At 43.7% G+C, this 26,464-nt stretch overlaps 1 protein-coding gene across 1 annotated transcript in view; it reads right to left on the bottom strand.

Annotated features, from left to right (window-relative positions):
* Positions 1-26,464, bottom strand: part of Gnal (G protein subunit alpha L) — a 140,254-nt gene that overhangs the window by 22,628 nt on the left and 91,162 nt on the right. Inside the window, exon 5 of the mRNA NM_001191836.2 lies at positions 16,590-16,687. Within this exon, the coding sequence (NP_001178765.1) occupies positions 16,590-16,687 (98 nt within the window). The remainder of the gene's footprint in view (positions 1-16,589; positions 16,688-26,464) is intronic.

The following is a 26,464-nucleotide window of genomic DNA, read 5'->3' as shown; positions in this document are numbered from 1 at the left end:
AGGCAGGAAGAAAAGAGACTCTTCCTTCTTCCAATGTCCTTATGTAAATCTCCAGCAGAAGGTGTGCCCCAGTTAAAGGTGTGTGCCACTCTGCTTGGGCATGGGGCTTGCTTTGTCCCAGGTGACCTTGAACTCAGAGATCTCCTTGCCTTAGGCTCCTGGGATTCATAGCCACTTTGCCTCAAGATCTCTATACCAAGATCCAGGTTAGAAACTTGTATCTCCCCGCCTCAAGATTGGGATCAAAGGTGAGCATTCCAATTCTGGATTGTAGTTCATTCCAGATATAGTCAAGTTGACAACCAGGAATAGCCACGACAGCCAGCTTTGGAGGGGTGTTTGGGTGCTGGGTTAAAAAGCTGCAAAGTAGCTACTTCTCCCGAACTCCCCCAGCCCCAGCTTTCTTTACGCATAAGGGTAACCCGAATCCATTCCAGAAGACAAAAGCTGTCCAGGGCCTGTGTCTTGGTCTTTGCTTGCAATATGTGCAGGAGCTCAGATGCCTCCTTTCTTTTTTTTCTTTTTTCTTTTTTCTTTTTTTCGGAGCTGGGGACCGAACCCAGGGCCTTACGGTTGCTAGGCAAGCGCTCTACCACTGAGCTAAATCCCCAACCCCAGATGCCTCCTTTCTGATCTAACTCCTCGCCATAGCTGTTTGCCCAGTTTACAGGAGAACTGGCTGGCATTTGCCATCCCAATCCTTCCTGTTCCTGAGCAACGAAAGGACCCATCTTTTGCTGGTACGAATTTATCTTTCTAGTGTTTTATAAATATCCAAGATGCTTTGCTCACATTGAGTTCTGACAGGTTATCTGCCATCTTAGATTATGCAGGAGCGAATGGCGAGGGGCAGAGACCCACACACGGGCACACATCAAGCCCGTCACTGCCTGTGAGGAGCTTTAAAAATACATGTTGGCTTTCTGTGGCAGCGATATGTGCTGTAGCTTATCCTTTACAAACTTCCCTCCCACACAGCCCTCACAAGACAGCAGAAGGCCCACTGCCCTCACCAGTTAGCAGAAGATACCGAGGAAGTGAGCAGATTCTGTCTAGAGATTATTTTAGTCCAGGGTCCTGCATCATTCATGTGATAGCTTGTCAATCAGTCAAAGTGGACCTGTGCCATGGGCATTTCCTCAGAACAAAGCTCTTGGCTATACCATCGCTGCCTGAGACAGGGCACACAGGCTTCCGTACTCTATAGGGCAGATTTTGTTTCTCTGCCCGTCAAACCAGACTGCATATTGGAAACTGTTCAAGATTTGTGTCACCTGACCAAAGTAGAGATTGAGGTCAAGGGACTGCTTCCTCACGCTTGTTTCTACTGAGGCCTCCCTCCCCCGTGGAGCCTTCTAAGGTCCCCTACTGTGGGGCAGCTGGATTCTGTAAGGTTGCTATAGCATGGAACATATGTCTGGTTCACATCTGTTATGACATTAACTACTGGATAGTAGGGAGGATTATTCTGCTGTCCCATTGCAAGTGGGTACAGACGGTGTGTCTAAGGACGTTTTATGGACCGAGAGTGTGGCCGAGAAGTTGGGACATTACCCTATACAGTAAACTTAGCACTCAGCTCCCATCGCAGCAAAGCTCTACCTCCAAGGGAAGCTTTTCTATGAATGTCATATATTAATGTATCCAACGTGAGAACAGAGGGTGTTTTGAGCTTCTCTGCTCACCGTCAGCCTACTAGCTCCTCCCCCTTTAGATCCCTGGCCTTTCTGCACTCTTTCCCTTGCTCTTTTCTTTTCTTTTTCTTTTTTCGTAATCATGGTGATGGAACCAAGGGCCTCGTGAATACTAGGCAAACACTCTAAACTGAGCTACGTCCTAGCCAATAGCTTTCTTCATGACAAACTCTAATTAGGTGGGATGGTTTGGAATACAATCATGGCAAACTCTGACAGATGGAGCTAATGACAGCCACTGCTTATTAAATTCGTAACTGCTAGGCATTGTTCAACACTTTCCATAAATAAGTTCATTTTACCCTCACACAGGAGTAGGGAGACTCTATTAATAGCTCCAGTATCCAGGCAAGGAAACCTAGGCATAACTTGGCAGAGACCACACCTTTGGTTAAGTGTTGACATCAGATTCCCTGGATACCCCAGAAGCAGTGACAGATCAATCCGATATGGATAACAAGAACAAAGAAATCTTGGGGCTGAGGGTGCAGATCAGTTGTGACAATGCTTGCCTATCATCCACAAGACCCTAGATTTGATCCCTAGCACCAAAACAAACAAACAAGCAGACTAGGTGCAGTGGTGTCCACGTGTAATGCCAGCACAAAGACGGCTGAGGCCAGAAGATACAAAACTCTAAGCTAGCCTGAGATGCTCAGTGAGACTCAGTGTCAAAAACCTAAACACAAAAGTAACAAAACAAATGGTCATTGCTTATCCTACCAATATAAATTGACTGAGTAATAGTCCCCCTGAGAAGACTGATGACTGGAACCAATTACAAGGTTAATGTAGGGTGTGGAATAGGCACTAAAAGTCGTTGCACTCAGTGAACCATGATTGGCCACTTCTCAGTGGGGGAGGAGTCTAGGGACCATCTATCATAGCAGCTTGGCACATGAAGAGAAGGCTGACTCTGTCCTTGGCAGGTGCTCTTCTCTCCTTGAGTACCCTAGGCTCTGCTTCTTCTCTTCCATGGATACCCTCTAACCCAACATGACTTAAAGCAAAACCTCCCAGGCACACCCTTGTGCGGCAAGTGTTTTAGTCTGTTCCTGAGACTGTCACACAGCTGCCCCTTGGCAGTAGATAATCTGTGAAATAAGACCACCTCCGTCCTAATCCTTTTTTTTTTTTTGGTTCTTTTTTTCGGAGCTGGGGACCGAACCCAGGGCCTTGCGCTTCCTAGGTAAGCGCTCTACCACTGAGCTAAATCCCCAGCCCCCCTAATCCTTATTTACATACACCTCTGTCCACGTAGGTGTTCGAGTCAGAGTCTCAGTAGTTATCTCTGAGGATGCTCTTACCATGTCTGCATCCGGCAATCCATTCCTTACATTCCGCTCAAGGTCGTGGTCTCTATGGTCTGTTTAGACCAGCATGTGTTCTTTCCTGTGCATCCAGTTGGGCAAAAGGGTGGGGGCATTTAAAATATAATGTGTGCCTTCCTGTGAATGTGGTAGAGCTGTGCTGGAATCTTCTAGTCCATCTTGTATTCCACAAATATTTACTGATTCCATTTTGCAGCTTGGTGCAGTTTAGTGTAACGGAAATTCAGTTGCTTCTCTGTGATTGACATGCTGGTCCATGTCTTTACTCCACATATGTTTCCTGAGCTCCAGGCTAAAAGAGCAGCAGAGGGGACAAGGATAGTAGGCAAACCCGAGTGATTCGTGATATCTTCATAAGTAGAATGTTTTATTTTCCATAGAGTTTCTTTTTATGGAAGGGCTCAGGGGTGCTTGTCAAGCATTCTCAATGAACTTAGGGAGGGAGGCTGAAGTGTGGCCATTTCTCTCTGGGAACCGCCAGGAAAAGCTCAGGGAAGTGATTTGAAGAAATAAATGGATCCTAGGTCCCAGCTAGTAATGGGACCTAGAGCTCAGTATAGTGTTGCTTAGTACCAGCAAAGTCCAGAAAATAAAAAAAGCAAGACCTGCCTCCCTGCACCTACACCAATGTGCCAAAAGTACCATTCACCAGTAAGTCACATGGAGAAAGTAGGTTTGCAGAAGTGATTAGGATGGGGAACAAAAAAGAAAAGTGATTGAATTTCCATTAACATTAACCCAAACTGGGAAAAAAAAAAGTCAGTTCATTTATGTGAAGTGAAATAAGGAAACGGTGACAACAGTTTTTCATCGGCTCTGGTACCTTGGGGGATTTTTGTTCTGTTCTTTGTTAACAGTCCAGGACTGTCTATTACGGTTTCTCTTCCCAGAAGCCCCATCTGCTGGAAGGCTTCCCAGGTCTCTGAGAAGTAAGTGCATACTTCTGGAGGGAAATGGGCATCTTCTCTTTATCTTCAAATTCTCCACGTGTGCTTAAGCTGACTGAAGAGTGACAATATTTAATAAAAAAGAAAAGGGGGCTGGGGATTTAGCTCAGTGGTAGAGCGCTTACCTAGGAAGCGCAAGGCCCTGGGTTCGGTCCCCAGCTCCGAAAAAAAGAACCAAAAAAAAAAAAAAAAAAAAAAAAAAAAAGAAAAGAGTCTGGTCCAAACATGCACAGGCTTCTCTTGTCTTCATTCCGTACCATCTCTGTGTAACCACTCTAAAAGCACCGATACCATACAAACAGCATGAGTCGTCTGGGGAAGATTTAGCGCACAGGAGGATGTGTACATGTTCTGTGCAAACACTTCTGTCATCTTATGACTACATAAGGAACTTCAGTGGCCACAGAGCTGGACGTTTGTGGGACCCAGAACCAGCCGCCTGAACATTCAAAGGGATAGCCACAACTGTTCTGGTCACACCAGAGTGGGAAACTGACCCTGTTGTCAGTGTTAACTTCATACTAGTTTCTTAAGAGATCTGAAACATGATTGAATGTATTCACTTGAAAACAATACAAAGTTACCTTTTTTGGCAAAATGATCTCTTGGGTCTTTTCTGTCTTGGAAGATATATTTAGTCTCTGATCACCTCTTACTAGAAAGTCATAGCAAAGCACGGTTTCTTCCTTAGCAGTTGCTGCCTGTGAGAGGCAGCCAGATTAGGGATCTTACATTATTATTCCCCGAAATAATGCCAAGCAGTAAGTTTTTATTAATACCAATTAGGATGTGAAACCAGGACACCCATATAAACAGCGGGGTCCATAAACAAATGAAAACTGTGTTCATATTCCATGATACCATTTTTTATCATAATGGAATAATATTTATATCTCAAATGTTGACCACAGATAGGAAGGACCCCAGTTATCATGTGATCAATGGAATTTACTACAATAAAGTTACTTCTTTTGAATAACTGGCACACGTATCAGCCTAGGGAACCCCTCTTTCAGACGGCTTTCTTCAATGTGAAATTCTTAAAGAGCAGCTAGCTTCCTTACATTCTGAAATCCACTCTGAACGTTCTAATTGCATAACTGGAAGGAGGGAATCTACTTACATAAGGGATCATTCCAGCTTCTCATTGTCCCGGAGGCAGTAAATACTTCTATTGTGAAGGAGGCCTTGTAGTATGACCTCATTCTTTTCTATTTTGTGGCACTAGGGGTTAGACCCCGCCCTATCCATGCTCAGCTCACTCCCTACCACCTAGATACCACGAGCCCCTTCCCCACATGCCAGAAAGCCTCATTCTTTTTATTCCCGAATAATATTTCATTCCACAGACATAGTGTATTTTGTTAACCACTCACCAGTTGATGGACACTGTGATTGTTCTTCTTCTTCTTTTTTTTTTTTTCCCCTGAGCTGGGGACCGAACCCAGGGCCTTGCGCTTGCGCTCTACCACTGAGATAATTCCCCAACCCCGATTGTTCTTCTTTTGAAGGACTTTGAATGATACTATAAGCAGACATTGTGCCTTTAACTAGGTTAGAGTTATAGGAACATTACTTTTGTATATATGGACATGGTGGACTAAGATAGTGGGGAAGGAAGGAAAAAGGAGACCTACAATACAAACAGCCATTCAGTTGAAAATATAGACTGCCGGTGATGTGCTAGGCCACGTTCTGGGCTGTGGTGAAACAGCAGGGCAACACTAGTTGGACTCGATTTGAATTAAAATGTAAGTTAAAATGGAGAACAAAAAAAAAGGTGGGAGATGGGAGAGGGGTTTAGGGAGAGTTGGAGGGGGAGTGGGGAATAGCTGGGATCATGGTATGTTGTATATATGTATGAAAATCTCAAAGAAGAAAAAACATTGTTACTCCCACCCCCAGTAACCTCAAGTGAAGAGTTAACACACCTAGGCGATAGATAGTCCATCTGTGTGGAAAAGAACTTATGGAATTTAGATATATTTTTTCATATTTTCATTATACAAAAGGGATGGAGTGTCTGCATACCACAGCGGCTTCTGCTAAGGAGAGGCGATCATGCAACTGTATGGAGAGCAGGTGCAAGCCCTAGGGAGAGGCGTGATGAGGGATTCCTTGCCAGCATCTTTTAGCGATTTCAAGACAAGCTTTCATTATGGAACTACATTTTCCAGCCTTTCCCTAATTCAACCACAGGGTACCCTGACTTCAGTCCAATGGTCGGGTGTAAATATCTGCATCTGTTTCAGTCAGCCGCTTGTTGGATCTCTCAGAGGACAGCCATGCTAGGCTCCTGTCTGTAAGCACACCATAGCATCAGTAATAGTGTCAGGCCCTGGAGCCTCCCCTTGAGATGGATTCCAAGTTGGGCCAGGGGGCTGGAGAGATGGCTCAGCGGTTAAGAGCACCCAACTGCTCTTCCAGAGGTCCTGAGTTCAATTCCCAGCAACCACATGGTGGTTCACAACCATCTGTAAAGAGATCCGATGCCCAAGTTGGGCCAGTCACTGGAAGAAGCTGAGGAGGAGAGCGACCCCATAGGAAGTCAAGCAGTCTCAACTAACCCAGACCCCTGAGATCTCTCAGACACGGAGTCACCAACCAGGCAGCGTACACGAGCTGTTTTGAGGCCCCCGACACATATACAGCAGAGAACTGCCTGCTCTGGCCTCAGAGGGAGGAAATGTGGCTCACCCTCAAGAGACTTGAGGCCCCAGTGAGTGGAGAGGCCTGGCAGACATTGTGGTGTGTGTGTGTGGGGGCATCCTTTTAGAGATGGGAGAGGAGGAATGGGATGAGGAACTGTGGGAGGGGAAACCAGGAGGGAGGCAATGGCTAGAGTGTAAAAAAAAAAAGTAATTAAGAAAGAAAGAGAGAGGGCTGGAGAGATGGCTCAGTGGTTAAGAGCACCCGACTGCTCTTCCAGAGGTCATGAGTTCAAATCCCAGCAACCACATGGTGGCTCACAACCATCTGTAAAGAGATCTGATGCCCTCTTCTGGTGTGTCTGAAGACAGCTACAGTGTACTTATATATAATAAATGAATAAATCTTAAAAAAAAAAAGAAAGAAAGAGAGAAAGAAAGAGAGAAAGAAAGAAAAAGATGAACCAGCTCCCGTGTGAGCAAGTAAGTGGTGAAGAGCAGGTTGTGCACCACACACTCCGTCCAGCAGCAGACGAGCAGGAGGCCAGACTCTGGCCTAGGCTCTGCATAGGATAGCTGTCATGTCCTCAGTGGTCCTCAGTGAGGCAGAAGTTTTGTTTTCCAGATATTCTATTAAGGAATGTGGAGTGTCGCCACGGACTATTTGGGATTAAAGTTGGAAGATGATTGAACTGTTTTCCTTGTCATACTTCTGCATGACTCTGTGTAAAGTATTTCATATGATTATAAGGCAAACGCAAAGTGTATTGGTTTCCATTTGTAACCTGTGGTGGACACATACCAGAGTATTTCAGCACAGCCTCTCCCCTAGTAGGAAAGAACTGGACAACAAACCCAGTGAATGAATAAAGTCATCTTTTAACATGCATTGGCATTTTTACCCATGAATGTGTAGGATTCCCTGGAACTGGAGTTACAGACAGGTGTGAGCCACCATGTGGTTGCTGGGAATCGATCCCAGGTCCTCTGGAAGAGCAGCCAGTGTTCTTAACCACTGAGCCATCTCCCCAGCACCCACGAATTAAGTCACCTTTAATCACTGAGCTTCAACTTCGTTTTAAACAATGTTTACTTCTGGCTCATTGGTAGCGATTAAAGGCTATAAATGTAAACATGAGTAATAAATGTTCCTCCAGTGAAATTGCATTTTACTTTGGACCATTTGTTCTAGAAATTTGCCACTTTGCTTTGGTGCCTGGTGTCTGCTGCCTTCCCTCTCTTGTTATAAATCCTGAAAACTGGTACTGCTTTTGAAGTCATGACCTGGAGCCAACAAAGGGACACGAGGCAGTGCAGGAGTGGGAGAGGGCGGGTCCTTGGTCCTCACCACCAGCCACATCAGCTTCTTGGCTGCACCTGGGTCTGTGGGACACACGGTTTCATTTCTAATGAATATTAACCAATATAGCTGTAAGCTATCAAAAAGAAACTCGTGTTTTATGTTACTGATCATTTGAAGGTCTTTTAGCACGATCACCAAGAAATTCCAGCAGTGCAGAGCAAATGGCAAAGAGTTTTAGAAACTTGTGATCAGCCGGGAAGGGGCCTGGACCAGGGAACCCCACTGTCTTGTCATCTTGGCTTTTATACAGAGTGTCTATCAAATAGAGGGATGCATGAGAACCCACTGGAGATCTTCCTGCAAGGGAGTCCTTCTTCCCAGGTACTTTAAAACATTTTCTACTCAAAATCATGTGGGCTGGGGCAATGGCGCAGAAAGTTAAAAGCCTTGTCATGCTAATGTAAGGACTGAGTTTTGGCCTTCAGAACAGACAGAAAGCCTGACATGGGAGTGTGCATACCTGTCTGTAATTCTAGGGATGGTGCTCAGGTTGGGAGAAGGCTTGGAAGCGCTTGTGCGTGCTAGCCTGGCATACACAGTGGGGGAAAAAGAGGTCTTGTCTCAAACAAGGTGGAAGGCACGAACTGACACCCAAGCCTTGTCTTCTGACTATAAATGTTCCCAGCAGGAACTGGGGAACTAGGGAACTTGCAAGCATACCCACACATGTGAATATAAATGTGAACACCCTTCTACACATTGCACATAGACCCACACAAATCTAAAAAAATAAATTAGTTAAAAAATTTTTGATAGGCTATAAGGCAGACATTTACAAACAGTGATGGAAGAAATGATGGACTGGGGGTGGACTGGAGCTGAGAGACTTCTGCTCAGGTTTTATTTATTTGTGTTCTCTCCAACACACTATCGTCTCCCACAGCAAAAGAGAAAGAAACAAACAAACAAAAAACAACAGCCCATAAGCAGGAAGGGAGAGTTCTAGCGTTTCAGATCTATAAAATAAATCTGAAAAACAAATGTATCTAACAACGAAGTTGAAGAGGACAATTAAGAATAACATGTTTATCCATCTTGGTGACGGTTATAGTTTTTGATGACTTCAAATATATAGTGATATAGTGTATGTAATACGTGTCTTCTAAATTCTTTGTTTAATCATTTTAAAATTACCCACAAAAGGCCAGTTTTGAAGTTGAACTTAACTAAGTGCCAATAATTTCTAGATTATTCTAAGAGCGTAGTATTCCCAGGACTTGGCAGCGAGCCGTACAGTTGAAGTCAGAATCAGAGATGGTAGATGGGGCTGGGGAAACTGCTGGCTGTTGAGGAAGGACAGAGTTGGACTGTAGGATAAGAGTTTCCTGATTCTTCTTTTCCTTGATAGTCTAAGAGTCTTCCCAAGCCAATTACTGAAATGGATGTGCTTCTAAATGAGCTTATGTGTTGGTACAAAGCACAGGCGCCCGCACTGGGTGGTGTTGAAAGTTACATTAAGTGAAGTCTGATTTTACAGAGATCTTCCAAAGACTCAATTTTCTCTCTCCTAAAATAGCTGTTTCCATGGTTACTTAATCACTTATTATGAGGCCTTAGAGGAAATGCATTTGGGGGGGATAATTCAGTAGACTGTGTTTAAATGTTCATAGCAGGAACCAGGGAACTTGGAATAAAATATAATCTCTGGTGATTTGCAGTTTGCTCGGTGCTAAAAAGACATTTGTACCAGAGTGGGGCGTTTCAAACTCAGTGGGAACGCTGATTCCTGCTGTTCTCACCCCCAGGTAGGCATGCACTGTTGCAGGAAGCGGTAGTTCCTGCTCAGGGGACATAGAAGTGACTACAGACTTAGATTAGAGGAGCCAGTTCCAGTCACTGGCTAGAGGGACACGTTTGAGGCGGCCTGGGCTGGACACTAGCTCTTCACTCCATCTGGAATTTGCTCTTCTAAAGGAAAGGTGGAGGAGACGAAAATGGGGAGAAATAAACTCAAGAGAAGCCAATGTACCTATTAACCCAAAGAGAAAGCACCTGCTCAGGGGCCTTCCCCAAAGGACAACTGATTTGAAACCAGGACAAAGTCAACTTTGGAGAAACCCTCCTACCTCTCCAAGAAGTAGCCTGAGGAAATTTCTACTTCTTGTGTGCCAAACAGCTTAAAGCAGATCTCAGTAGCCTCACAAGCCTTACCCGTGTGGTGCATTTCAGAGGCGCCTCCCTGTTTATGTATTTCAGCTTCCAGGGAGCTTCTGGGGGCACACTCTGCTGGTTGACTGAGTATGAAGAGGCAGGCCTTGCAAACATATGTGCATGTCTCTACTATGTTGTTATGAACCACTGACGCACGGAGGGCTGAAGGAGGAGGCTGTAATCTGTTGTCACTGGGCCTGCATGGTGACTGTCTACACAGAGCCAGCCCTGATTACCATGTACCTGACACTTAAAAAAAACATATTTTAAAAAAATATTCTCTTTATTTACTTTTATCTCATTGCACTGGTGTTTTTAAGACATGTCTGTGTGAAGGTGTCAGATCTTGGAGTTGTAGACCATTGTGAGCTGTCATGTGGGTGCTGGGAATTGAACCTGGGTCCTCTGGAAGAGCAATCAGAGACCTTAACTGCTAAGCCATCTTTCCAGCCCCTCCCTGCCAACATTTTTTTCTGCTTTGCATTTCTCCATCCTCTTGTCATCTTTCTTTTTGAGATGTATATGTATATGCGGATATGTTATGTAGTATATGTATATAAAATGTCACCACTTTGACGTGTAGAACCCAATGGGTTTAGTATATTCACAAGTTTATATGGCCAGCATATTAGCCAATTCCAGAACATTCACCCTAATGGGAAATCATAATTGTCAACTTGACTGTATTCAGAATCACCTAGGAGATTGGTGAGTCACACTTCTGGGTGTTTCTAGAGAGAATTAACTGAAGGGGTGACAGTAGGTAGCACTAACAATCCACAGGCTGACGTCTGTGCAGAAGAGACTGGAAAAAACGAGAAAGTCAATAGAAAACTGATATTTCTCTCTCTGCTCCTCACCCGACGAAAGGTGAGTGTGCCGCTCCACTGTGCCCTGCTGGTCAGGATGACTGAACTCCTTGAAACCGTGAGCCAAAACAAATCCTTTCTCCTTTAAGTTGTTCCTGCCAGGGATTTTGTCATAGCAATACAAAAGCAACCCATGTACACATCATCCTAAGAGGGTTGCTTACCCTGAGGAGTCTCACTTAAGTCTTTCTTCCCCTCATCCCTAGTACCACCTGCACATTTGTCATTCCTGGGCATTCTATATACCTGGATCATTTATTTGTGACCCTTTGGGTTTGGCTTCCATCACGTAGCTTAGTGTCTCTCAGGTCTGTCCATTTCCTACCCCTGCATTCGTACTGCCTTTCTCTCCTGTTGTTGAACACACCCCATTGCAAGGACATTGTACATCTATCTGTTGATGGGTGCTTGGGTTGCTTCTGATTTTGGCTATTATGGGTAAGGTTGCTATGAACACGTTTGTATAGATGTCTATGTTTGTGCTTCTCTTGGGCATATAACTAAGAGTGAATAGCTGGAACTATAGACCAAGTCTTTTATGAACTGGTAGATTCTCATGATATCACTTTTCCCACTCTGGTACTGAAAGTTAAACAGGGCCTCGTTCATGCTAGGCAACCACTTAACTAAAGGCAGTGCCCTCGTTAGAGTTTTGTTTTGAGCTAGGCTTTCATTAAGCTGACCAAGCTGCCCTTGGGCTCATGCTCTAGCCCTGAAAAGGCCTTGAACTTGCTATCTTCTTGTCTCTACCTCCCGAGTAGTTGGGATTGCAAGCTGGCAACACTAGGCCTGGCTTCTTAGGTCTTAGTGGACCACTCAGTCTTCTAAGGCCCTAACAGAATTTCAGCATCACCAAGGAACTCTCCTCTAGATGGTTCTGAGAATTATGCATAGAAAGATGACTTTTACTCATGGGAGGAAATACAGGGACAAAGACTGGCACAGAGACTGAAGGAAAGGCCATCCAGACACTGCCCCACCTGGGGATCCATCCCATATGCAGCCACCAAACCCAGTCACTATTTTGATGCTAAGAAGTGCTTGCTGACAGGAGCCCGATATAGATGTCTCCTAAGAGGCTTTGCTAGAGCCTTACTGATACAGATGATGATGCTTGCAGCCAATCATTGGACTGAGCATGGGGACCTCAATGGAGGAGTTAGAGAAAGGACTGAAGGAGCTGAAGGGGTTTGCAACCCCACAGGAAGAACAGCAATATCAAGCAACCAGACCCCCCTGCCCTCAGCCCCCGCCCTCGAGCTCCCAGGGACTAAACCACCAACCAAAGAGTATACAAGGCTCCAGCCACATTTGTAGCAGAGGATGGCATTGTCTTGCATCAACAGGAGAAACCCTTGGTCCTGTGAAGGCTTGTTTTCCCAGTGTAGGGGAATGCCAGGGTGTTGAGGTAGGAGTGGGTGGGTGGGAGGGGGGCATCCTCATAGAAGCAGGAGGAGGGGGGATGGGAGAGGGGGGGAACCAGGAAAGGGGATAACATTTGAAATGTAAATACATAAAACTATCCAATAAAAAATGCAATAATAGAGCTCCTAAAAAAAGAAAATAAAAGTAAGCATTGGAGTTCAGAGTGCAGAACTGCCGGGTAGCATAGCACGGTGACTCAGAGTCACTCAAGACATTAGTCAGATCTGTTCCTAGCAATTTAGATGAGGGGAAAGCAAAGCAAAGGGAAGAAACTACGTCAAGTTCTTGGGGCTTGGCAAGAGTAAGCTGTAGTGTGTGAGAATCTAGGGTGTGGTGTGGACTTGTGAAGGGGTCAAGGGTCAGTGTCTCCAGTCAGCGGCACACTGAATACCCGGCTCTTGCTTTGTTAGTTCAGTTACAATCCCATGTTGCACATGAAACTTCGATGTTCTCTGGACTGAGCATGTGATGGTAGTGTCTTAAGACTATATGGAGCAGAATGATCCTGCTTCCTGGTCTTCCCAGCTGTCGGAATGTGCTACAGTGCATTTCCCTGGCATTTGTAATGATGCTGGTATGAACCACACACTGGGCTGCCAGCCAGACAAAAGAACAGCCCACGAGTCACATGTAGCCATCATCCTTGATAAGGCAAGGAAACAATGATGTCATCAGTGCAGTATTTCCCATACTGCATTTTCAACTGTGATTTCAGACTATGTCCCTCCTACTGTGGGAAAAAGAGTGGATTGTAAACCACTATGCTGTGTTCGATAGCGGCCGCCTCACACATCTAGTGTTCCCCTTGTCTCTTTTTAAAAATGAAACAAACTTTTATTGTGTGCATGTGTACGAATCTCTTTGTGAGTGTATGTGGTGTATGTGTGGGTGCCTGCTGAGGCCAACAGAGGGGATTAGATCCCCCCCGGATCTGTAGTTACAGGCAGTTGTGAGCTATCTGGGTTCTGGGAACTGCACTCCTGTCCTCTGGAAGAGCAGGAAGTCCTCTTAGCCTCTGAGCCATCTTCTAGTCCTTACTCTGTCTCTTGATTGCATCATTTCTTTTGTGTTTGACTTAATCTTGAGCTGTTTCATTCATCGAAGTCCTGGGAACGGTAGGTTAGTAAACATTTGTATGTGTCTTTATTTCCCTGGAGGCCTAAGTGCAATCTGGGTCTGCAGAAGCATGTAAGCTCGGTGAAGTTTGTACAGTAATGGAACTGTCTCATGATACACTTTTCAGAGCATGATCACGTCAGCAGCAATGTTTGACTCTGTTACATACATGACTGACGAAGACTACCTTCCCACGGTGATGCCCGACTGAAATATGGCACAGGACCCATTCCCCGGAGAAGTTCAAAGCCTCACGAGTTGACAAACAGCACAGCATTACAGTCACACCCCGCTGCCAATGCGATGCATATATGCACTTTCTTCTATGAAGCAACAGTGACGGGAGATGGTCGGAGCTTACATTTCCCAAGCATTTACATAGCCACTTAAAACACTCTGGGTTCTCCATTCCCTTAGTCCCTGAACTGAGCATGGGAGTAAAACAAGATCAGTCTTTAGGAGACAAAGGTATTGAGCCAACATGATCCTCACAAGTTAAGATGGATAAAATGTACAAGGGGAGGTATGAAGAGTCGGACTCCCACGTCTCCAAGGTGGCAGCTTCCTGTGACTTGGCCAGATCTGAGGGTAAGAAAATTGGGTTTTATGTTCTTAAGCCTGAAAGGGGAATCTCTGGCTGAGGCCAGGAGCCTCATTCATGAGGAACTTTCTCTTCAGGGCTTTCTGAGGTATTCAAGGACAGAAGTGAAGGAAACCAGCAATCTATTCCTATGGTTGCCTCTATTACTGGGAAACCGTGATTCTGGAATGCCTCTGTCTACCTCTTTGAACCTCAGGGTATCAGTCTCATAAGCAAGATTAATACTTACCAAGAGCTCAACCATATGGCAGGCACTGTTCTCAGGGCTTTGGGTGTCTTAACTTATTTGTCCTATCACAACTCCATGGGCCTGGATGCCACTTTTTTTCCCCTCCCACTGAAATATTTTGTCCCAAGTCTCATGCAGCAGGTGGCGGCAGAACTATTACATCATCTGATTCTTGGTCTGTTCATGGCCAAACTTATGTCATTTTTAAAAAAAGATTTATTTTTGTACAGTCTACTTGAAGCTAAATCATTAGCTCCCCACTCCACTGACACAAGAGTAAGGTTTCCATTTTTGTTGTTTAAGAAATTAAATTCCTCGGGCTGGAGAGATGGCTCAGTGGTTAAGAGCACTGACTGCTCTTCCAGAGGTCCTGAGTTCAATTCCCAGCAACCATGTGGTGGCTCGAAACCATCTGGAATCTGACACCCTCTTCTGGTTTGTCTTAAGACAGCAACAGCATACAGGGTACTTACATAAAACAAATAAATCTTGAAAAAAAGAAATTCAATTCCTCAAGTGACAATGAGTGTCAACGCTGTGTCTACAAGGACACTGACACAAGGCAACAAAGCACACACTGCACTCCAACTTCCGGTGCAAACATAAGTGAATTTCATTGTGGTTTGAGCTCCTCTGGAGATTCCTGATGCTGGCAATTTCTGCTTTAGCGTGTAGGTTGATAGAAGTTATATAACACAGGCAGACCTCAGACTCACGAGCTTCCTGCCTCAACTTTGTAATAAGCATAAAGATAACCACATGCTTTAAGAGTCAGACCCTGGTCATGACTCTGAAACAGTTATTTTATTTTTCTCTCATACAACAACAGCTTTATTGTGAGTTTGACCTTCACAGAGGAAGTTCCAGTGCACTTAGAATTAACTCATTAAACTAGGACACTATAGAGCTGTGTTATTCCAAATTCTAGAAGGCATTTAAACAGGTAACTGATGTCATCGTTGCCCGTGAGATGAACAGCAGTATAGTTGAATCTGGGCCCCAGACTAGCATGTACCACTTGCTTCTGTATCTCAGGGGACAAAGGGGTGTCTAAACAAAGGGATCGTTGATTAACCTTTTTTTACTTTGCAAGGGAATCAACCAATGATGGCCTAAGAACCCTCACTGAAGGAACTCACACCACACTCATTTATCCCACAAAACTCCAGAGAAGATAGTTTAAGCCTCTTCACAAAACAAACTACCTGGAATCTGTGAGTGAGCTCCAACACTGGCCTGTATCTGATCTCAGACAATATGAAAACATCTCTTCCCTGGAACACAAATTCATCCCACAGGAAACAGCAGGATAACGAAAGTCGTTGTTGAAGCTCTGTACCCTAGTTACGGGGCAGTTGTATGACCAGGAGTATGTGGTCAACTCTCACTTCTGGGTCATAATCAATCTGCTTTCCTTTTCACGATCAGTCAATCAGAACACACTGAAGTCACTGCTGGTTCAAGTCCAGAACCGCTCCAAAACAGCAGGAGAAAGGAACAAGAACCTGCCTGACATCAGTGTAAGCTTTATTATGCTGGACTCCAAAATGCAGCAGGGAAACAATAGGAAACAGGCTTTATTTTATTTTAAATTAGATGTGTGTGCATATATCTCTGTGCATGCTAGTGCACAAGTGCAGGTGCCCAAGGAGGCCAGCAGAGGGCACCAGATCCCCTGGAGGTGGAGTTACAGGCAGATGTGAGCAGCCATGTGAGTGCTGGGAACTGAACTTAGGTCCTCTGGAAGAGCATCCAGTGCTCTTAAGACACCAAGCCATGTCTCCAGTCCTACACATTTTGATATTAAAAAAATAATTAGAGGAACCTTGCTTCAAAATTAAAATATAATAGTGAATGTTTAGGTAATTATAATTCACAAATATGCCTTTAACACTGTGCAGAAAGGAAACGCATGAAAAGAACTTAGAAGAGGACAAAGTGAGTGAAACCTATTCTGGTTCTTCCGTGAAACAATGTTACTGAACACATCTCCTTCAGTAAAACAGTGTTACCAAACACATCCTCCTCAGTGAAGCAATGTTACTGAATATACCTTCAGTGAAACAATGTTGCCAAAGCCACCTCCTTTAGAAAAGTTAACTTCCGAAGTCAAAGCTACTCTTGATTCCTGTTTTTAGGAAACCTCAGAGCTACAGTGGGCACAGCCAAGAATACAATCAGGCTTCAGAGAGGTCTGGCCTGGGCAGCAACTTACTATTGTGCACAGTCGATCAGCTGGTACTCGTTGGATCTCTCAAAGCAGGCCTTCACTCCCTCATCATCCCACAGCTTCTTCACGTGGTCAAAGAACTCCTAAGGTTGGAAAGAGTGACAAGAAAACACAGGTCAGGATATTTTACAAAGTAGGAAGCAAAAGGAAACAGCAAGGCAGAAGAGAGAAAGGCAGGGCTTCTTTTGATTGGAAGTTCAGGCTCTACACAGTCATGGGGATCCACCGTTCAGCACAATGCAAGGCAAGGTGATTCGTCTCTCACCACTCCTGCAAACTACAGAATCTCCTTACTGCTCACAAAGCTCACCAGAATGAAAACTGTTAGTCAAAAATCAATGGCAGGCATCAAGCACAAAACAAGAACATGATTGGTAAGGTTTTTGGCATTCAGTACTTTTGAGAGCCAAGTAACTGCCCCAGCCGATGGAGGGTATGAATTGTCTTGGGTCCACCTAACAGCTGTCTTTTGGCTTTTCAAGATGACATGAGATCAAAATGGAGGGCTGGAAAGATGGTTCAGGGATTCAAAGTAGCACTTGTTGTTCTTACAGAGGACCCCAGTTTGACTCTCATCGTTCAAATGGTGGTTCACAACAATCTGTAGTTCTAGCCCAAGGGGATTCAATACCCTCTTTTGTCCTCCTTGGGCACCCGAAATGCATATGGTTCATACGAGGGAAAAGACTCATACACATAAAATAAAAAGATAATAAAAATAAAAAGGAACATATCAAGTAGATGGATTCAATTGGCTCATTAACATAAAAAGGAAATCTATCATAGGGTCTCAGGTAGTCCAGGCTGGCCTCAAACTTATGATCCTTCTGCTTCACCCTTCAGTACTATGCCTGCTCAGTGATGGACAGTTTACTATGAGGGTTTTATTTGTGTGTGTGTGTGTGTGTGTGTGTGTGTGTGTGTGTGTGTTTAAAGCAAACCATGAGTTCAATGTGAACTTGAGTTTTGGTTCACCCAAGAGTCATAAAGTCACTATGCTCAACCATTATGACAGCAGGGTCCTCTGAAAGAACCTTCCGTATACTAAAGTCATGTCACTAGCTCTGGGGTACTTGATTCCTCTCCATGTAACAGGCTTAATGTAAGACTGATCTGAATATAGGAACCATTGATACTATACTATGTGTTATAAAGTCAACATAGTTTCTATTGGCAGCTTAAATGGTGCCCGGGATGGGTCTAAATATGGCTAATAAGCACAAAGAGTGGGGAACTCTTTTTCTGGTTTCTTGGATTAAGAAAGGCCAACACAAACTAAGGAGGGACACAGTAGTAGTTGCAGGCTGCTGACTGTCTCTGGCCCATGTAGCAGAGCAATGTGGTGGTCACAGCAGTTGGTCACAGTGTGGCCCCACACAGGTCAGACCCTGAACTAACTTGGATAAGGCTAGGGGCCAGAGACAGGAAGAGATTAGACGCTCAGGAGACCAAGCCATGGAAAGCTTGTCGTGGGGACTGGATCTAGGGCAAGTGCAGAGGCACTGTGGTGCCCTGCAGGACCCCTGGCAGGTGGCAGGGGAGAAGTAGGTGTCCCGATTGGAACTCATTGCTATTCAGTCACTGACAGAAGGGCAGGAGCTTGCTGGACGGGTCAGGAGAAGGACAGGGTCATGGGGTGCTTGCATCACGTAGGCCCAAAGCTCTGAAGATCCCTGTGGAATCCACTGGGCTCCTCTCTACATTGATACCTATGTCCCGGCTCTTCAGCGCCATTAATGATTGCATTCAGAGATGGAAGGCTAAGCAGAAATGTGACTGTATGACATGTCTTAATTTTTTTGTATTACTGAATGAGAAGCACCTTGAGATCTTTGTATGCTTAGGCAACCTAAAGGCCAAAGTCAAATACCTTGACTCTTTCCAAGGAGCTGAGCTGCATTGTCTAAGGTAGACATTGTACCACATGGGAAACTACTCTTCATGACATTGTTCTAGAGTTTCAAAAGCATAATTTTGTTAATTTTCTTTGCACGTAGATGCATGTGTACTCGTGTTTGCACATGTGGCATCTGTGGCGGGGGTGTTCGTGTATGCAACCATGTGCAGACATCTGAGGCCGACACTGGGGGATCTTCCTTGATTTATCTCAAGCTTACTTGTTGAGGCAGGGTTTCTCAAAGGAATCTAGAGCTCACTGAAATGGATACTCTAACTAGCTTTCTCCACCCTGGAACCCTGTCCTCTACTTTCTGGCTGTTGTGACAGCAGGGCTGCCATACCCACCTGGCATTTATTTATGTAGGTGCTGGGGATCGGAAACCAGATCCTCACACTTGCCCAGCAAGCACTTTATATGGTGAGCCATCTCCCTAGGGGCCATAAATTCAAGTAAACTTTAAAGTTAAAAAAAAAAAAAGGCTAAGTACTTAACCACTTCCTGTTGTTTTCACAACTATATTCTTCCACAACCTGGTATTGATAGCATAATAGGAAATAGCTTGAAATTCTCAGACAACGACCAGATTTTGTTCCTGCTATCGAATTCTTCGTAAGTCTTTTTAAAAAGGAAAACAAACAGATGACGAGAAACATAAAAATATAATTTCTATGCTAATGTACTCCAATCACTTCTGGGACACACACTTGGGACACATTTTCCAATTTGAAATGCAAATTGGAAGCATCTCTCTAATTTCTTGAGATGTGGGATGAACAACAGACCCCTGCACTCCGTAGGGTGTGGCTGCTCAGCTCTGACTAGTGGCAGCAGTCCCCAGCTAGCCCTGTTCTCAGGGGCTTGTTGAACTTGTCACTGGGTAGTGAGAAAATATTGCGCCTTACGCTCAGTGCTTGATATTCTTTCAAAGATGACATAGAGAAAATATCTCTAATGTTAGTGTCAAGAACCCTCCTGTAAAGACAGGTTATTTCTATCTGTTAAGTGTTTTTAATCTTACAGAACCTGACTTGATGACAATGATGATTCTCCTTCCTCTTTTTGAGACAAGATCTCATGTAGCCCAGGGTAGCCTTAAATTAGCTATGTGGCAGGGGGCGACCTTGAACTTGTGCTTCTCTTGCCTCCAATACTGAGTGCTGGGATTACAGGAGGGCACGCTATGCCTGGCTTATGTAGTACTGAGGACCAAGTGCATGCTGGGAAAGCACTCTACCAACTGAGCCCCATCCTCCAGCCCCTTTCTAGGGGGTTATATAATATTAATAACATGTAAGAACTGTGTAAATAGTTGCTACATTGTGTCCTTAGGGAATAAAGACAGGAAGAAGTTTGCGCATGTTTAGAACCATTGCAGATTTCCCCAAAATATTTATGATTCTTCATTGGTTGGCATCTTAGGTTAAAAAAAAAAGTACCGATCAATATGGAATGTCAACTGTAAGCCTAAAATTCTACTTGGGAACAGCTTTCAGAAACTATGCTAGGAAACCCCCACTAACCCAGCCATTTGAGTCACTGAGCAGTCTCAAGCTCTTGCCTTCATGAAGTATGACTATCAAAGACAGCATCAAAAATTACTCAGTAAAAGGAGGTCGTACCCCATGCTCAGTGGATGCCTTTGTGCTCCAGGCAACTCTCTAGGGAGTTTTGGACACTAGGTCTTTTCTGTGTCTCAAATAGTCCATGAAATGGGTGATGCAGTTCTGGGTTCCAGAACTGACGTAGAGTGAGGACCACTGAGCCTACTTCCTTATCTTCACATCAACCTGACTGGAAAGGGGCCAAGCCTGCCCTCAAAGCATGCTCTGCGTCCACCTAGCTCCTCTCTCTCTGGCCCACAGCAGCTCCTGGGACTCGGGAAAGCTGTGAGGTCATGGGGGACAGCATGTACACACATGTTTTTGCTTGTAGGACTTAGCCTACTAACCATTACCACCACCACCACCACCACCACCACCAGCAGCAGCAGCAGCACCACCACCAGCAGCAGCAGCAGCAGCAGCAGTCAGGTAGGAACATAGCACCATGTCAGAAGATATGATATTCACCCTTCTTATGGGTCCAAGGCCTACCACTACCCCAGGGCCAGATGACTGCTTACTCTGTCACTGTGGTATTGCCTTTTCTAAAAAACAAATTATACATATGAAATCATATACTCTTTTAGTTTCTTTCTCACTTAGAATAATGTATTTTAGATTAATTCACTTTTTAATGCATATTACCAATGTGTTCCAATGGATTCAGTATGCGGGCACGAGTGTACTATGGTGCCCTGTGCAGAAGTCAGAGGACAACTTTTGGGGACTGGATCTCTTCCTCCACTGTGAGTTCTGGGGAGTCAAATTCAGGCTATTGGGCTTGTGTGCCAAGTACTTTTACCCTTTGAGCCATCTTCTGGGCCATGTTTCCAGCTTTAAACAAATATAAAGAGTGCTGTGTTGTTTTTTATATGGCCTTTGGTTTTGCCGGATTACACAGTGAATAGGCGTGTAGCTGTTGAAAACTGCCAGTTTGCTGTGCACATTGGTTATACTTCATTGGTTCCATTTTGCAGGGGCAGGGGCAGGGGCAGGGGCAGGGGCAGGAACAAAGCCTAGGACTTCCAGCTTCCCACAATTTTACTCTATTAATTTTCTTCTTTTCATCTCCTCCCTTCCCCCTCCCTCCCTCCCTCCCTTCCTCCTTCCTTCCCTTTTCTTTTTCTGAGACAAGGCTCTCTATGTAGACCAGGCTAGCCTCAAATTCAGAGTTCCGCCTGCCTCTACCTCCTCAGTGCTGAGATTAAAGGCGTTTACCACTGCTGCCTGGCTCAGTTTTCTAAATTATGTCCTCACTGTGGTCTTAGCTTTCACTTCCTTAAAGACAAATACAGTGGAGGATCATTGCTGTGACATTTTCTGCTCCTTTCCCTCCCTTTCTTCCTCCTTTACACTCAGGCTGTCCTGGGGCTTCCTATGTAGCCCAAGATGGCCTTGAATTCATAATCCTCTTGTCTCCGCCTCCCAAGTGCTTGGATTACAGATGTCTGCTACTACGCCTGGATTCTTGCACATCTTCTTGTCTTCTGGCTATGGAATTTTTTTTAAAGTAAATGATTTTAAAATGTCAGCTGAAGTTAAAACCTTTTTTAGATACAGGCTTATTTATATCTTGGACTTCAGTTTTCTTAAGTTTCTTCTGTTGATGGACACAACGTAAAATTTTTGCTGATGTTCAATTAATCAGTTCGTTATCCTTCAGAGTTTATAGTTCTCTCTCTTTTTCTACCCCTCCCCCAGTATGTGTTCTATCAGAGAACTCTCTGGATAATTTAAGATTAAATTTTCCCATGTTTTCTTATAAGTGTTATAATTTTAGTTCATACATGTGCATATTAACCCAATGAATTACTTTGGCATGGTGTAAAGAAACAGCCAATGCTTGCTTTTCCCACACGAATACCCACAATTTGCAGCCCATCTGGAGAAAAGGCTGCCCTTTCTCAGTTGAATTACCATGATTCTTCTGTTATATCTGACCAATGGACCTGGGTCTGTTTCTGGAGCTCTGGCAACCATTGACCTGGTACCCCTGTCCTCTTTATGCCCACACCAGACTGTCTCGATCACTGAGGATTTCTAGTGACCTTAAGATGAGTTTCCTTTTTTCTTTCCTTTTTGGTTCTGGAGTTGAATCCATAGTTTCTGTCATGCGAAGTCTAACACTAGCCTCACTTGGTTTCCAAGTTATGAAGCTTTAAGTTCTCTATTTTTTTCTGCTACAACATTTTTAGAACATCATTGTGGTTATCCTAAGGTCTTTTAAGTTTCATGTAACATTTCAGGATTGTCTTGCTTGTGTTTTTACTCATGTTTACATAGAGCTTTAAGTCACTAATGGAAGAATGGTATCTTAATCATGAATCTTCTGTGAACACCATATGCCAATTATGAACTGTTTCATATGGTTTTATAGTTTCCAATGTTCACATATTTTGTATCCTTTGTTAAATGTCTTCCTAAGTAAACTTTCTTACTTCTTTTGAATTCATTTATATTTAACTTTTATAAATCTTTCATTTTCTTGGTTAGACACCCCCTCCCTGCACAGCTCAGGACATGATTATATGTGTGTGTGTGTATATATGTATATATATATATATATATATATATGTGTGTGTGTGTGTGTGTGTGTGTGTGTGTGTGTGTGTGTGCGTGTGTGTGTGTGTGTATGTAGGGGGTATTGTAAATGAGATCCCCCAATTTCTTCCTCAGTGTGTTTACAATCTGCATATAGGAAGGCTACTAATTTTTGTATCTTATTGTTATACTGAATATATTTATCAGCTGTGGGAGGTTTGGGGCAGAGTCATTAGGATTTTATAACATACAGAATCATTTCATCTGCAAATAAGAACATCTGACTTCTTCCTCTCCTATTTATATCCTTTTTATCTCCTTCATTTGTCTTATTTCTGTAGCTAATATTTCAAGTTTTGCTTTTTTTTTTTCTTCGTCTCACTACATAGCCCTGGCAATCTCTGTCTCTGCCTCTGCCTCTGCCCCTAAGTGTTGGGATTAAAGGCATGCTTCTCAATATGGCTGCCCTATGATTTCAACTACTATATTGAATAGGAATGAGGAGAATTGGTGTATTTATCTTGTAGGTTTCAGTGGAGTTGGTCTGCATTTGCTCCTTGCATTTAGCAAGGTACTGGCTATGGGATTGCCTCTATTATGCCAAGATAAGGCCTCTGTATTCTTAGATTCTTTAGATCTTTTATTAAGAAGGGATGTTGGGATCTGGTCAAGAGGCCTTTTCGGCATTCAGTGAGGTGTCGTGTGGTCCTAGAGTCCATTGTTTTATTTATGTTGAATTATCTCTGCATCTCTGAGATGGAGCCAACTTGATCATGGTGATCTTTAAATGTGCTCTTAGATTCTGTTTGCAAGTATTTCTTTTAAACAAAGTTCTTATCAGCCCTTTGGGATATAACTTCCAGAGGCTACCAAAGTTATATATGTGGCTGTTCTAACTTTTTAAAAAAGTGTTTATTTTATGTATGTGTGTGTACTGTAGCTGTCTTCAGACACACCAGAAGAGGGAATCAGATCCCATTACAGATGGTTGTGAGCCACCATGTGTTTGCTGGGAATTGAACTCAGGCCCTCTGGAAGGGCAGTCAGTGCTCTTAACCACTGAGCCATCTCACCAGTCCATGTTTGCAAGTATTTTACTGAGAGGGTTTTTTTTTTGTTTTGTTTTGGTTTTGGTTTTGGTTTTGGTTTATTTGTTTGTTTTTTGTTCATTTCATCAGAGCTATTTATAGCTGTCCTATAAGTAGCTTTTCTTGTTGGTTTTCTGTCTGGTTTCAATATCAGGGTAGAGTAGAACTGGATCAGGGTAGTACCGGCTTTATAAAAAGAACTTAAAATATCCCTTCATTTTCTATTTTATGGAGTACTTTGAGGAGTACTGCCATTAGTTCTTCTTCTTTTTTTTTTTTTTCTTTTTTTCGGAGCTGGGGACCGAACCCAGAGCCTTGCGCTTGCTAGGCAAGCACTCTACCACTGAGCTAAATCCCCAACCCCTGGCATTAGTTCTTAAATGGTTTGGTAGAATTCTTTACTGAATATATCCCATTTGTTTCAGTTGCAGTATTTTTTTAGGTACCATTTCTATGTCATTAGACTTTATGAGTCTATTTAAATTATTTATTTCATCTTGATTTAGCTTTGGTAGACCATATACATCTCAAAATTTATCCATTTCTTTTATAGTTTCCAGCTTGACATGATACATATTTTAAAACCGTGTCCTTATGAGTTTTGGAATTCCCCCAGGGTCTGTCGTGATGCCACTCTCCAGTCTGTACTAATGTTATTCGTTTGGGTTCTCACTCTCTCTCTAAAACCTTGTCAAATATTTCATTTTTAGACATTCTGAGTAGCATACAAATTGGTATCTCTTTTAGTTTTATTTATTATAAACTTGCTATTTTTACCTATTAATTTATAAGGTTATAACTGGGACAGAATTGGGATTTAACGTAGATTGAAGATACAGGACGACTGAGAGGCATGGGACCTCTTCAGCCACGACGTTAACCTTCATGGTTTTGGTGCTTTTATATTGTGTGTGTGTGTGTGTGTGTGTGTGTGTGTGTGTGTGTGTGTGTGCGCGCGCGCGCGCGCGCATGTACATGCAGAGGTCAGAAATTATTATTATTTTTAGAGGTATATAAAATTCCAGCTCTTATTTCCAAATTCTACCTCACCTAACAATTGTCTTAAGCACAGAAGTTTAATAATCAGATCTGTGGCCCATAGTGGAGAATTAATTAAATATACCAGTTGGTGGTGGGAGTATAAATTTCTCTAATTACCTCTCCCCCCCCCAAAAATAGTTCTCATGCTTTTGAGAATTTTCATAGTACTTCTACTCCTAAACTTAAAAGACTCCACAAACCCCAGCTCTCTGGGAAAGTCGCAAGTGCGGCATGCCTTCAGCACAGAAACTTATTTGTGTGGGATCAGGAATAAAATAATTTGATATTTTCACTGGGAAAAAGAGACCTCAAGAATCACGACTTTAAGTCTGTGCTCTCAGACAGTGCGCTGTTACTTGACAAGAATTCTCCTGGTGGGGGGAAAAAATCAAGCTCGAATTATGTAATCATTCTCATCCTTGGCCTTCTGAGTCACTCAAGCTTTTCTGTCTACTGGGGCAGCACAGGGAATGGAGACCCCTTCTCTGGGGGAGTCAAGCTGAATTTAAAGCAGACCTCTGAAGGTAGGTCTGCTGCATTCCAAGCAACAACGATGGTAGAACCTGATAGCATTTCTTTGGGAAAACTGCAATGTAAGACACGCTAAGAGCTCTAATAAGGCCCATCAGATAATGACCCCGGTGGCTGTACTCAGAGTTTAGCATCTGAGTCCTTGCGCTCAACCCCAGATGGTGGATTTTAGCTCTGACTACTGAAACTCAGTTTCTCCAGCTATCTCATGGAATAGCTCAGTGGATACAGTATTTCTGGGCTAAGGGTGGCACCATATCCTGGATTGAACGGTACATGGCTCAAAGGTCAAGACCTGGAGTTCTAGAGAGTGTGGGATGAGAGGTAGGAATCTACAGGGGAGTCTGATAACCAACCTCTGGAAGGCCGGAGAGGGCCGGGCTGGCCCAGAGGTTGACCGTCAGAGTTGCCAATTTACTCTCCTTTCTACCTGATTTGCTGTAATTATTTATCAGAGTCCTGGAATGGGACAACCTTAGGGGTGGGAGGCAATGGTAGGCAAACCAGGAAGTTTGCTTGACAAAGAAGCTGGCTTCTCTTTAAATAATAATGAAGGCCACCGGATCTCTCCTCTGGTGTTGATTCCGTGGTTGCTTTTTGATCCTCTCCTATCTAACCCACCAGCACTCACCATGGCTGCTCACCTGCCCCACAGAGCACTGTCTTCTTGGGTATTAAAGATGCTGCCATTACCATTGCTTGGCATCTTTCGCTGAATTCCTCAGTTCCAAGTCTCTGAAACCTGGACGTTCTCAGGGCTCACTCTGCTATCCGAGCTTAATCATTCCCTTTATAATTTTTTCCATTCTGTGCCTTAAATTTTATGGATATTCTATTAAATACAGATTTTTTTCACTCCCTCCTAGACTTTCCCGTTATTGGGACAAGCACAACCAAATTGGCCTCACTGCTTGCATTTTACCAAGAGCTCAGTAAGTTCAAAGCGGCCTTAGTTTTTCTTCCCAACCTGTTACATCTGAGGTATTTTTCTTCAGTGGCATAGACAAGTGATAAGTTGTCCATGCTCCAGTAAACGCCAGCACATTGACTAAACTCAGTGGGTCATAAAATAAAAGATGTAAGTGTCAGAGGGGATTTGTTGGGAAGAATAAAATATCCAGTGGAAGTGGAAGGGGATACAAGAGGGTAATGCATAAA

This window comes from Rattus norvegicus, chromosome 18 (genome assembly GCF_036323735.1).
Source record: "Rattus norvegicus strain BN/NHsdMcwi chromosome 18, GRCr8, whole genome shotgun sequence".
Lineage (NCBI taxonomy): Eukaryota > Metazoa > Chordata > Mammalia > Rodentia > Muridae > Rattus > Rattus norvegicus.
Note: the sequence above shows the minus strand (reverse complement) of the source record. Positions and strands in the feature narration are given on the sequence as shown.